At 37.9% G+C, this 14,257-nt stretch overlaps 1 protein-coding gene across 1 annotated transcript; it reads left to right on the forward strand.

Annotated features, from left to right (window-relative positions):
• The first annotated feature begins 2,447 nt into the window (after positions 1 to 2,447).
• Positions 2,448 to 13,626, forward strand: LOC112143750 (basic helix-loop-helix transcription factor scleraxis). The gene is made up of 3 exons (XM_024267932.2): positions 2,448 to 3,376; positions 3,504 to 3,720; positions 13,069 to 13,626. Exons 1-3 carry the CDS (start codon positions 2,982 to 2,984, stop codon positions 13,105 to 13,107), a joined length of 651 nt encoding a protein of 216 aa, XP_024123700.1. The 5' UTR covers positions 2,448 to 2,981; the 3' UTR covers positions 13,108 to 13,626.
• Positions 13,627 to 14,257: the final 631 nt, after the last annotated feature.

Raw genomic sequence — 14,257 nt, forward strand, 5'->3', positions numbered from 1 at the left:
ATTGGAAGACCAAATTTCCAAAGGATCTAGATTTTTCATATTTTTTTCAAGTCTAGACAGAGTTGTGGACATGGATTCTTGTTTCCTATCATTTTATAGAAATGCAGTCATTATAATACTATATACTAAAATGCAGGTTTTTCCCTTTTGCTAACATTTAGACACATGAACCAGCCACAGATAACCTTGTCTCCTCTCCAGTGTGTTTTGGCCTGCGGGCTGCGATTTAGAATGAAACTGAAGAGGTGGTTAGGCCGGCCAGACTCTTATGGGAGATGCAAATGGGAGGAAGATCATGCTAATGCATTTGATGCTGGACCACAGCGGGTGCAACTGGTTTGGAAAAAATCCCACTCAATAAAAGTTTAAAATGTGAAGAAGTACAGAGTAGAATTTGTTAAGAGGAAAGTTTTGCAATGCCAATATTTTTGGTGCAGTCAAATAAAATATATTTGCAAATAAAATACAAAAAAAAGCAATCATTAATGCAAAAAAGTAAAGATCTATTTAAAATAAAAAATCCAGACAGTCAAAGTTAAGAACAATCATATAAAAGACGGACGGCAGGTGTTTTAAAACAACTTAAAGGCCTGCTTTATAGCTCTGTAGTTGTCCGCATTGCAGATATAGTTCACATCCCTTTTTCCAATAGATTGCACCGGGCAAACAAGCCTGTTTAAACCCTTGTGCTATCTTATGGGGTCAGATGACCCCACCTTTTGTACATTGTCAAATTTGATCAAAGATGGGAAATGACAACGCTCTAAAAGATTCACCTTCAGTACAATTATCATGGACTTCCTATTTAATAGTAGAGACAAAAAAGTAAAAAATAAAAATGTATTCCAAATATAATTGTTTTTGTAGATTTTGATTTTTTATATATATATATATATATATAGGGATGGGTGTTAGCAAGCAGGCCTACTAATTCACAAATGTTCATTTTGACCACAATATATGAAACACTGGAGCATTAGCTGCAAGTAAAAATGATTTATTTCAAATAATGTTTCTGTAGAAATATATTGCAATCATTATTAGGATTCTGAGCTAGGACATGTGCTTAATTGGATTGCTCATGTAGAATTAGCCAGGATATGATGTTTTTTCTTATTTCAATTTCTAAACTATTAATAAACCATTTAGTTTGATGAAAATGGACCCACATCTCTGCCCCAGTTTTCATCAATAGACAAATGTTTGAACTCCATCTAAACCTTTTCTCTTCTCCTTTCCTTGCAGTTTCAAACTCTCTCCTTCTGAAATCAATCACTGAAACCACGGCTGGCCTCTGCTCGTTCGCTCACTACCACAGCATAAACAGCGCAGATGATTGCAGAGCAGAGATAGGCAAAGAGGAGGGGGGGATAAGTGGACACGAAGGAGGAAAAAAAGACAGAGAAATTGAGAGTGATGAATGTTGACTATAACATTGTGTAACTGTCGAATTATTCATTGTGCAGTTAGTTTTCAGCAGCAGGTTACTGTTGCCAATCTACACAAAAGAGGCATGCCAACAATGGCAGTTGGGTTTAAAGTTTTCAGTAAGGTACCACTGAGGGTTATGGACTTCTTAGCTGAGTTTTACATTGGTTTGCAACCACCGTGAACTCAGAGCCTGAAGAAAAATGTACAGACCGTTCAGTTGCTCGGTCATGGCTAATAAAATCCCAGGAGGTTTGGTGGTAAAAACAATTAAAGTTTATTTCCATTATGTCTTGCTGTAAATATAAAGACTTTTTCTTCCTACCTCTGCTGTTGTCTTATCCTCAGCTTTACTACTCGTGTGTCATTCACTTGTAGGTAGACAGATGGTTAAAGCTGCTTTCACTGAAAATCTGTGAATCTTGCCTGCATTACCCAAACACTCCACCCTAGAAACATCTAAATCCCTTGAGGATAAAATACTTTCTGGTGTCAAGGCTTGAGTAGATAAAAAAAAGAAAAGTTTGGCCATGACTAAATAAATCCTGTTCCAGCTTTCATTCACAAGATCGGCCTGATTCTCCGGCTTCTGGCTCCACGACTGCACCACCCCCTGGCCTGCACAAATGCTGACAGCAGTGCAAGAGGACAATAAAAGAAAGTTTTGTAGGTACAAACAAATGAAAACTTCACAAATAAATTCATTTGTTTATAGTTCAACTGTGTATTAACCCTTTCAAATAGCAGCTCTTTATCTTGTTTTTAAACCGTATTCATGTCGACTGCATAGTGAGTTGCAGATGGCTCCTGGGTTGATGCAAGAATGATGGATTTCCCTTGGTACGCATCAGCATGGAGCCAAAACAAACTCCAGCCGATGGTTTGCCTCTTGCCTCCGGTCTTTCTGGTCTGCTTTTAGACAGCAGCCGAGGGACTCGCCGCTCAGAGGGAGGAGCGAAGCAGTCCACTGGACCTCCCACTGGCTATAAGATCAGAGACAGACTGAAACACTCAGACTGCAGACACACGTGGAGCAAAGAGGCGGAAAAAAAGGCAGCACGAGCAGGAGACCAATAGAAAGCAAGAGATCATGATGCTGTCGCAACAGGGCAGATTTAGCTAGTTTGGCTTTTAGGGGGGACAAATATTAAAAGAACAAACTGGAAACTTCAATGTAGCAAAGTAAAGGGCAAGTTTTGACTTGAAAATGCTACTATGAAGTTTTGTTTTTAATTCAAAAGGAATAACCGCAAGAGCTGGCGATCTTTGGGGATTTGAAGCTTTTTTTTGTTCAAATCAAGGAGAACCAGGAACCTCCATCTGCCTGACAGCAGAACTGAGGTGGAGCTCTTTGACCTGCACTTGGGAACCAACTCACGTATGCTTCATTGTTAGGAATAGAAGAATAATCCCTAGGAGCAGGTAAACTTTAGGTAGACCGGGTGAACACGTAGTGCGTACACCATCCGCTGCCGAGCATCATTGCCTCCAACAGCTTGCACCTTGCCTTCAGGGCTTCTCCAAAGGACTCACTGAAATCCACTGCTCTGAAGATGACATACGCCATGCTACGCACAGCGCCTCCTGCAGGCCGCTTCCTGTACGGCGACATCGCTCTCCTCTCCGAAGATGATGAGGACAATGGCAGCGAAGGCTCTGGCTCTGAGGAGCGAACCCCCAACTCATCCAACTCCTCTGCGTTCCGCTTGTCTTCCTCGTCCCCAACGTCCTTCCACATCAAGGTGAACAGAAAGAGGAAAATGTGTGTGGCCGGAGGGGGTGGAGGTCTGGGGGCCATGGTGGGGCGCCTGGGCACCCCTGGGTCATCACCCAACGTGGAGGTCCGCCAGAGGACCGCTGCCAATGCACGGGAGAGAGATCGCACCAATTCAGTGAACACAGCCTTCACGGCGCTGCGCACACTCATCCCCACTGAGCCTGCAGACAGGTACTTTGACCGATGCAGCCTTTTCACACACTTCATTCTTTAACTTTGTTTGTCACTGCAACAGGTTCCCTGTTTTAAATCGTCTGAAACTTGATTCTATCGTTCCACACGTTTCTGATGCTTTCAGGAAGCTGTCGAAGATCGAGACGCTACGTTTGGCCAGCAGCTACATCAGCCATCTGGGAAACGTGTTGCTTCTGGGTGAAGGGCTTCATGATGGACAGCCGTGCCACGCGCCATCGCCCCCATTTTTCCACGTCAGCTCCTCCCCCACCCGAGGATCCGACCAATCAACTCAACCCAAGCACATCTGTACCTTCTGTCTGAGCAACCAGAGGAGAATGGTGAGCAAACAGCAAGTATGAGTCTGACAAACGTTAGATAAATAAAAAGTTGGACATTTAATCGTCATCATCACATTTTGAACTATAGGCAGGAAGGTTCTAATATATTTAAAAAAGCATTTTTGTACTATTGCTTTTAACTTAAGTGAAATGGTATTTTTTTTGTAAGATAAAAAAAGTTGGTCATCCCAAAAGATGAAGATCTGTGTGGACCAAAAAGGAATCTATTTAAGTGTACTACAACTGGATATATACTAAAATTAAGGCGGTATACTTAAAGTTTACTTTAATCTATATATCATGAGCTTAAAATGTAAACTTTTGTCTTAAGAAGTATTTAGATAGTATACTTCCAACAATACATGTACAAAGTCTACTATGGTATACTTGCTATACTTATACTGAATTATCCTTCATTAAAGAAACTTCAAGTATACTACTTTTTCGATAAGGGTCAGGTGACCTGAGATCAGTGACTTGTAAACTTAAATTGGAAAACTTGATTTGCATGTTGATTTTTAATTTGGGGTTAATAATACTCAAAATAAATGTTTCTAAATGTCACCTTGGTAACATTTCATGGGAAATATTTGTGTTTTTTAAGGAAGCACGCAGGCTTTTTGATTTATTCAAAATCCAAGATGATGTAAGGTGAAATGTGCATGTTAGGGGCATTTATACCATGACTGCAAGCACAAAATGTATCTAAATACGTGGATATAATATGTTGATTGACCTGAAATGAGTAAACGTTTCAATCATAACAGCTTAAAAGAAAGTGTTAATTTCTATCATACAGTATTCATCGACTAAATTTTACCCTTTAATTTTGTCATTTCAAACAGAAAGTCCTCCTCCTGCCATCCTCATTTAGGGGATCTGCACTTTAGCGCAAACGTAGCTTCCCAAAGTGTGAGCTGTCGGCTCACATTTGATTGATACGGTCCAGGAAACTGATGTAATCAAGAACAATCTCGCATAAGAAAGTCATTGGTCTGATGAGAAATAACAGCGAGTGAAGAATTACCATCAGCTGAGTGAAAGCAAATATTTATGAGCCCGGCTCAGATTTTGACAAACACCGCAGAAGATGATAGAGAGCTGACTTCCTCTTAGTTCTCCCTCTATAACCAAAGCTGCTGCCCATTTAGTAGGATTTATGGGTAGGGAGCTGACATCTGGCAGACTCCCCCGTTACCCCAGCAGTGTGTGAAAGCTAATACCCTCCTTCGTCCCTTTAGCTGAGGGATAGCTTGACTCTCAGCAGCGAGTCTCCACTCCCCACCCTGTGTCTCCACAATGAACCTTTGCAAGTGAAAGCCTAGAAGTCCTCAGTGTCTAAACCCAGACGTCCTCAGTTGAGAGATAATTTGCCTGACTCATTCTCACCCTCCTATTTTTCGTCTTCCGACTGTCCTCCCTGAGTCTTTCATATTTATCCCCCCTCTCCCAGCATCTCTTTTCCTGGTTAACTTGCTACCCCCACCGGCTCAGTGCATATCGATCAGGCTGGTGAAGGTCAGAGCTGTCACGTGGAGCCGTGTAATACTATCTGCTGCTGTCAACTCATCTTTGCAGATGCATGACTGACCTGTAAATGCACGCTGAGCAGTTAATGCTTTTTTTTTAGATGTCAGACAAGTCAAAACCCAAGACTCTGACAAAGGCTTGTGTTTCTAGCTGACACACTGGTTCCCATTATTAGGATGACAGCTGTCACTTTTTGACTCAAGATTTATGTGTGTTACGTCAAGTACTGACCCACCAATGAACACTGCCAAATTCTGATACAGTACAGAAAACTTGTTCACATCTAATCCATTCACTCACAATATTACTTTATCGAAATGGAAATGCATTGCATAACTCCTCTATTGCTGTTAAATTTATTTCTTAATCCCTCCACGCCTATTGATGCTATTAAACGTAACAGCACTTTGTGTCCAAAATTACATCAAGTTTGCATTTATGTGAAAGCAAAAACTTAATTTTTTGTTTTTTTCATAGCTGGAGACAAATGCATTACAAGGGGTTGATAACACCTGAAAAAGTAGCACACAAATTGTAAACTGAAAAAACTGCAGCAAACTATTTCACATTGAAACACATGGCTTAATTATAAAAACTAAAATTATTGCTAACTTAATAAAATAAAAGCAAAACTGAAGGAAAAAAAAGAACTTCTGTCAGTTTAGTCTATAAAAATTAAAGTATTCGATATTTATTTTTAAAAAAATGAAAAACAGAAACCAAACTGAGAACCTGAGGCCATTGTGCCTAAAAAAAAATCGAAAAATCTGCCCATTAAAAGCAGGTTAAAATGACTGCAGCTAAGTTATAATAAAACACAGGAGACATATGTTGCCTCTGTGAATAAAACTGGACAAAATACATTAAAAGCACACAAAAGTGAAACAAAAATCTACTTAAGTGAAGCAATCATATCAGTAATATCTCCATTTTAATTAAAAAAAATAACAGGAGTCCCTAATCTGGTTGTAGTTTGAGCCACATAGTCCTATATTAAATATATAAAATAGTCTACAAACAGAAAACCTTAATTGTTACACAAAATAAAAACAAATGTTAAATTTGTCGCTAACAAATGTACAATTTGTGATGAGAAAGAGTTTATGACAGCATTTTTTATCAGTCTGCACCAACTATTTATGGTAGCAATAAACAGTTTGGTATTATCAAGTAGCCTATTATTGTTTTTATGTCTTTAGGTGATTTTGATTCATGAGAACTGAACTAGTAACTCCTTAATTTGTTTTTTCGCACTGTAAAAATGAGGAGTTTCCAAACAAAGTTGATGTTTTAGGTTATTTCAGGGGTTGAACAGCAGAGACCCGTGATTGGCAGCACCTGAGATTATTTTATTTTTATTGGAAGATCTCCGCCGTGGGTTTGAGTGGGCTGAAGGGCAGAGTGAGTGCTGGTGATTACAGAGACGTAACGAGTGTGGAGGAAAATCACAGGCTATGTCCCGGGTTCTCTCTTTTGTATGTTTTTATGGTCACTGAGGTTCATCACAGCTGTCAGGTCTGCTTAGACCAGCCGCCTCACTTACACTCATTTCTAATGCAGGAGAAGGTGAGAGTGAGAAAAGGGGACGATCATTTCCTCTTATTATGTGTGACGGGAGTATAACTGTTGCAAAACAAACAGTCTTGGTACTAATGACCACTGTGCACAGTGCTAACTGTTGCATGTTCCATATTCAGAGGAACTGTGAGGTGAATACTAATGTGATTTCATTATCCCAGTGTCTTTAAGTTCAGGGTTCAGGGGATTCGTATGTGCACATGCTTTTCTGCTTTTCGTTGTCTTTTCTGGACGTGAACCTGAGTCTAAAACTGATGTCGAAAATTCTTATTGTTCCCTTATTGTGGAAACTGTGAACATTTTCTTGAATTTAGACCAAATGGTTTGTTGTTTGATACATCATTAAGATTTGATTCATGTGTTTAAAAAATGCTTTGTGGGGGGGGGGGGTAAAAGCAATCTGAGTCTAAAACTGAACTTTATTTTGTTGTTTGTGTTGTACACTCACACAAATCATTCTTCCATCAACATCCTTTCACACAAATTTTAAATAGATTTTCAAAAAAATTTGAATAAAAGCCTCTTAAAAATGTTTTTCCTTTCCTTTTTGGACTGTAGATCAAACAATTTCTGGATTATTTTAAAAAATGCAACTAAAAAAATCCAGTTTTTCAGAGAAGTTGCCTCCCAATCTTTGTTTGAGCACTTCTAGCTCAAAGATTTAAAAGCAGGACTGCTCCAGATTGTTGAATTGGTGTTTATTCAGTGCATAACATTTTCAAATGTGCTAATGTGTCTACTTTAGTTTGCAGTTTTACAGCTTTTCCCATGATGCTCACTTATTTTTTCAGGTCCATAGTAAGAAGAAAGTGCAATCTGTTAAATAGAGGAGAAAAATAAAGTTTTCCTTTGAATACTTTTTTTGTATTTGGGGGAAAATTTTCTCATATTTAGCCATACAAATTGTTTTCAAATGTGTAGATTTTCTGGAAAAGAGAAGTTTTGTGTTTGGAAAAAGTATGCAAAGTCAAAAAAGAAAGCGGCAAAGCAAAAATTGTATCAGTCATTATGACAATACTCCAATAAAAATATTAAGTTATGGTTACTTCAGAAAAATAGGCCAGATTCTATGGGATTTTTATATTTTTGCAGTGTCTTCAATTTTTAGAATGTTTTCTATAGTGAAATAAGCAATAATACTGCTTCTAATAAATGCAAGCAGTTCCTATTTTCTTCTGTAAAACCTTTTATTTGTTAGTTTTTTAAATGGGTTTTTTAACTTATTGTTTAAATATACAGTCATTTGTGTAAACTTATGCAATAGCAAATAACACGAATAAATGTCAATCATGACTACTAGTGTAAAAATGAGTTTCTTTATTGAGAAGATTGTGCATGATAAATCCAATGTTTTGTATGTCTGTACAAACACACAAACACACACACAGACTGGGTTTTTCTGTGTCTGGAAGTCATTGGCAGAACGGAGCGGAGCAACAAATGAGCTAATTGTTCTGTAAATGATTTATCCTCTGCTGAGGCTGAACAGCCAGTGTTTAATTCAGCGGCTGCTATTAGAAACACATTGACGCTGGGCTTTGATGGTCATGTTAAAGGAGCCTGGAAACCGCGCTCTGTGAAACGCCCTCCTGCTTACACTTGCAGCCACACCAGTGACACATAGACACACACACGTGTGGCCACGCACTTGAGCACAATTCACAGTTTTTTTCATCTTTTTAAACCAGACATAAGTTCTTTACTTGCTGCACAATACAAAAAAAGTGTTGCCTCAAAGACTTTTTGAAAAGGAGAGTTGTGGGAAAATCAAAGTATTTATCCTCCAGTCTGGAGAAGTTTGAGTTTTACTGAAGCGACACTTTACTTCCGCATGAAGAGCAAATGGTGCGTGGGACAGAGCACACAAAGGAGCACGCTAATGTGGTTTTTGACTTTTTTATTTTATAGTAGAGTGCACAAAGAACGCTTTTTAAGAGTCACATGAAAAGCAAATTATCCTTAATTCCAATTAATGTTGAAGTTGACTTGAAGTTCACACAGTGTTACTTTAAGCTATACCATTAGGATGCATTGAGGGCACCTTTTATAGGTGGGCAGCTTTTTTAAAAAACATATTCTCCCCACGTTCAGAGTGTGGTTCTGTGTATGACTGCAATTAAGCATTAACCTGTCTGTTTCGTTTCTGCACAGATGGAAGCTGTTAAACCCTAATTTAAAACCAACAGAAGAAGCCGGGTCAGATAACTAACCAAATCTATTAGCAGAGCTATCAGTCTGTTGTCATACAGTCTTCAGGGAAAGAAGAGTGCTCACAAAGCAAATTAAAAAATAACTATGGACAACCGAGCCAGTCAGCGGGCAACGAAAAGCAGCAGCTGGTCGTTTTAATTCTGCTTTTTCTCAAAACAACAAGCTAAATCTAATGACATGCTTACATTTTAAAGGGTGACTGTCAAAATGACAATTTCCACTAAAAGGTAATAATGAAGTTTATAGAAAATGAAGCAGTTTTAATAGAGTATCTTTAAGTTCAAATGTGGAAGGATGGTTGGAAAAATTAAAATAAATGTTTTTTTTTCCAGAAACAATCAAGATTCACACCACTAAACCACAAAAACTGAGCCGTTTCCAAGCCACACACCAACAGACTGAAGCTATTCAGTGTGTTAGGTAGCTTAAATGCTCAATGTGTAATTTTTTTTTTTTTTAATTGAGGGTCATTTATGAGGCTAATTACAGCTTATATAAGCAGCTCCAGGGACCAACACAGACTTAAATATTTTTTACTCACTAGGCTAAAGGATGTGACCCTTTTTCATTTAATGGTTAAATACCAATCTCCTTATACGATTGCAGACCGGTGCCAAAGCGGAATTAATTTTTCCATCCAGTCAGTCCTGTTCGTACGCAGCCAGACCAAATTAGATGTTTGTCTTCGGCGGACCAGTTGAATGGAAAACAGCTAAAACATAAAGTTTGACTATATATAAAAAAGAAAAGCTAAATTTGAGAAGATGCTGAGTAAAAATGTTTTTTTTTATTTTGCTGGTTAAACACTTATGTTCCAGGGTGGTGATATCTTATGAAATCAAAAATAAACATCAGCAGGTAATTGCATTAGTGTTGGACAAATCGCTCCCCTGGGGGGTTAGTGGTATGTCTGTGTGTGTGTGTTTGGAAAGAGAGCTGAGATGTCATTCGACTGTGACCTGTTAGTCTTTAAGAAGTTGTTTTGACTGCCAGGCCAGCCTCAGAGCTCCCCGTCCTCTCCTCCTGTTTCCTCCAGCCGACCAGCCTCACCAGCAGCAGCTGCGCTCCATTGAAGTCACAGAGCAACCCGCACAGTGACTCAAGTAATTCCCTTGTAATTTGATGTAATTTGGGGAAATCATCGAATTGTAACGCATGAGCTTTAAGTGAAATTTTTCGTGTATCGGCTTTCTCAAACCTCCTCTACTTTTCCCTTCACTGATAAATACCTTCAATTTTCCACAGCACTTTTCCGAGGAACCAAAGAGCACGGCTGCACTGCCGTCTTCCAGCTGTTGTTTAATTTTGTGTGTCTGTGTGTGTATGAGAAGAAAGAACAATAACAGCAATGCTGAAATGAGGAAAAGTTTCCCAGACTCTAACAATTCCTTTCAGAAGAAAATTGGCTCTCTGGCCAAATTCCAAATTCCCTGCTCGGCCTTGAACTTGCTTTTTTTGGGGGTTCACATAATTGCATGGAGGCACATCAAGTGAGTCGATTTTAGATGGGCTACCACTGTAGAGTCTGAATCTTCATAGAGAGCTACTGCGAATGTGGTCTGGTAGATTTCCAATAGTGTTGGGGTCAAGGTCGTAAAACTGAGATTTATCCTTCATGCTGGACACAACAAAACAGTCACATCTGGCTTTAAAATAGTCATTTTTCCACTGTATTATTTTATATCAGCAGCTTAACTTTAAGGTGCTTCCACACACAGCAAAAACTGAATCTTAAGAAAGGAAAGAAAAATGTTCTTATTTTTTGTTCTGCAAGAAGAAAATATAATCAATAAAGTTTTATCAACACCAACATAATCTTAAGTAAAACATTTTAAAAAAGTTGAATTATCCTCCTAAAATAATAATTCTTTGGTGAAGTCACCTTTTGTTACCCCAACGGCAGATTATTTTCCTATTTAAAGAAAATCTGCCAACGATGAAAGAACTTCTGACTTATTTTGAAAGGGTCTGTTTATGCAGTTATGTTTTGAACTCATTATTTTTTTATTGTTTTTTTGGTGTACAAAGCCTGAGTAAAGAAAACGTTATATTTGGCTTCATAGACTCTTGCTTTAGCTCAGACATCTGTGAGAAATCACATCCAAGAATAAAAACAAAATTTTAGTTTGATGACAAGACTTTTTATTTATTTATTTTTTTCTAATGGAGGTTCAATTCGATTCTTTCACATCACTCTAAAGTATAAAAATATAATCAAACTTGATTAATAAAAAAGCGTTTCTCATACTTTTCGTATTCCAGACATCACACTTGTAGGCTACACCTTAAAAATATTAATTTGCTGTTTATAGCCAGGGATTCTACACTGATAACAATAAGGTTTTCCTGTATTAGAGAACACAACAAAAGGTAACACTATAAATGAGATGCTTCAAAAGACTCAGTATAATGTTGACAGAGATCGTTAAAACATTAGTTAAGCTTGTAAGCGGTTTGTTAATATGGCCTTTGTAGACAATGGTCTCACTTTAGATGTTAATGAATCTTACTAAGTATTTTAATAAACCTTATGTGGCTTATTGTGCTAATAAATGTCTTATAATCACTCTATAAAAACATTATTAATGTGTGTTAATATATTAATAAAGCTAATTAAGGGATCTATTTATAAAATGTTACCAGAGTTTCTTTTTTAATGATTTTTATCATGGAAAAAGTTTACCTTGGCCCAAAAATGGTTAAAAAAATCATTGTTTTAAATAAAGTTTTTTTTTTTTTTTACGAAGCCAAGGTACGCAATCTAAAAGACTTTTACTCTAAATTTTAAAAGATCTAAAGCTTTAAAGATGTCTTCTTTCGTCAAAAATCTTCTTATAGTTGTGGCTTTCAGACATTGAGATGTTTTGGGACACAAAAAGTTCATTAAAGGATTTATCATTTGCCGTATTGTAAGTATATCACATTGTGTTTTTACTCTAAAGCTTAGGTTTCCTTCTGTGTCCTGTATCTAGAATGGACCATAAAACCTACACACTGATCAAGCCTCAATCTTACCAAAACAGCACGTTTTCCAGCTGAATAAAAGCAGTTCCTTTCTCCATTTACTCACCTTCATCAGTGGGAGGATTGATTCCCGTCCAGATCCTATGATTTCACTCTCTTATTACTGCCCTATATCCTTCCAAACACCTACACACCTTTGCTGATGTCAGTCAAAAAAGCCTTTCCAAAACACCTACACCTTGCGCTCTGTCTGGGAGGAAATGTGGAACAGGTGTTGGGCTGATGAGAGGGGGGCCTACGGTGGGGGCAGAGAGAAGTCAGGAGAGGACAGGGGCACAGCGAGGGGCGACAATCCCATTTCAGGCATCCCAAGTGCCAAAGGTAACAGATATTTCCATGAAACACTAACAAACAAAAATTAGGGTTCTTTTTTTAATTTCACAGACATTTTTTCTATAAAAATAGAATTCTAAAAGAGGTAAGACAGTACAGTTTATCACTGAAAAGTGTGCAAAAATTAGCATTTTTAATAATATCACCAGATAATTTACCTAATACAAATAGGGAAATTGATTGATACTCCCTAATTATATTTGCTTGTGATTTTTGGGCTTCAACTGAACTCAACAGCTCTGGTTGATTTGTTCGTTAGCACAGTTTATGAGAGATTTAGCTTCTGTCCTCAATCAATCTATTTCATTAAAATGTGTTCACCATTACTTGGAGAGCCAGTGTTGGATGGTCTGGGCGGTGAGCTCTGAGGAGGTCAGGCCAACGGGGAAAATGTGATGTTATTTTTCCTGGCCTGATAGAGAAGGGCTCAGAACCAGCCAGGAAATCGCAGCCTCTGGGTTCTGATACCACAGATAAATGGAGTGTGTCGTCACGGGCTGCTGTTGAAAATGAGCTCATGAGGCCACTCCTCTATGTCTGAGTCAAAAAAAGCTGTCAACAAACTGAGAATTCACAGCTAATAATGTAACAAGAACATTAATGTCAACATTGAAGCCAATACTTTTTTGTCCAATTTGTCTTTAAATCAATTTCTTTTTTTCTGTTTTACAGAACAAAGACAGAGACCGGAAAACGACCATCAGGAGCTAACAGACGCATCGTCAGATGAAATCCTCATCTCTTTGACAGTGATTTTTTTTTTTTTATCACTGCAGCTGGAACACGAGCTCCTAATCCACTTTTAAGACTTTTGAAGGACTTTTTATAGCACTTCCAGGACCCGCCTTTTTCCATTGCTTTTTTTACAAAGAACTTTGTTTTCCAGTGCAAAAAACTCAATAATACTTTCAGAAGGTTTTTACTTGATTATGAGTGACAATCAAGCACTTCTCCCTGTGTTGCACAGTGACTTTTTTTTAACAGTTTTTGGTGCATGATCATACAAACACAAACCCCACAACTTTGCATTAATCAAAGGCTGTGTGTTATTATTGTGTAAACTGAAATATAAATGTATATTTATGTAACATAACATTATGTAATGAAACTATGTTATTTAACGGTTGTCTAACATTCTTGACATTTTTTATGAAGTTAAAAACATTTGCTTGAACTTGATTTAAAAAAAAAAAGAACACTTAAACATGGCCATCAGAATAAAACCATTTCTAAAAGTGGAAAATAATAATTAATAAAATTTAAAAATAAATCCTGCCCAGATTTTTCTTTATTTCTTTTTTCCTTCCTATTCCTTATACCAGGGGTTCGCAAACTGTGGCCCGCGGGCCGGATCCGGCCCTCCTTCACATTTGGCCCGGCCCCCTGAACACTATCAGGGAGATGCATGATTTTTTTTTTTTTTTCCAGTCTGGCCATGCGATTGAGATTCGCACAGTGTGGTTTTTCATTCCACTCTTCTCCGATTCTCTGCTTTCTTTAAAACTTTATATGTTTGAGGTTAGACGCATTCTGCGATTTTTACACTTCTTTTGTTAGCCTACAAACTGACCCCGACCCCACATCAGAGAAGACAAAAGTTTGGTGACCCCTGCCTCAGACCATGTTGAAATTAAAATGAATAAGAGTTAAAAGTTTCCATTTCTCAAGAGTGAGTTTTCATGACGAAGTACAACATTTTAGGCATAACTGAAGTTTCTCACGTGAATCTAATTGATGCTTTTACCTCAATTCTTGCCTGTCTTCTTTTGTTTTTCAAATACTCTAACTCATCTGCCTTTCTCACCTCTGGGGACACAAATATCTTCCGTCGGCTGTTTTGCTGACCGCAGATCAGAGCAAA

Source organism: Oryzias melastigma, linkage group LG16 (genome assembly GCF_002922805.2).
Source record: "Oryzias melastigma strain HK-1 linkage group LG16, ASM292280v2, whole genome shotgun sequence".
In the NCBI taxonomy this organism is placed as follows: domain Eukaryota; kingdom Metazoa; phylum Chordata; class Actinopteri; order Beloniformes; family Adrianichthyidae; genus Oryzias; species Oryzias melastigma.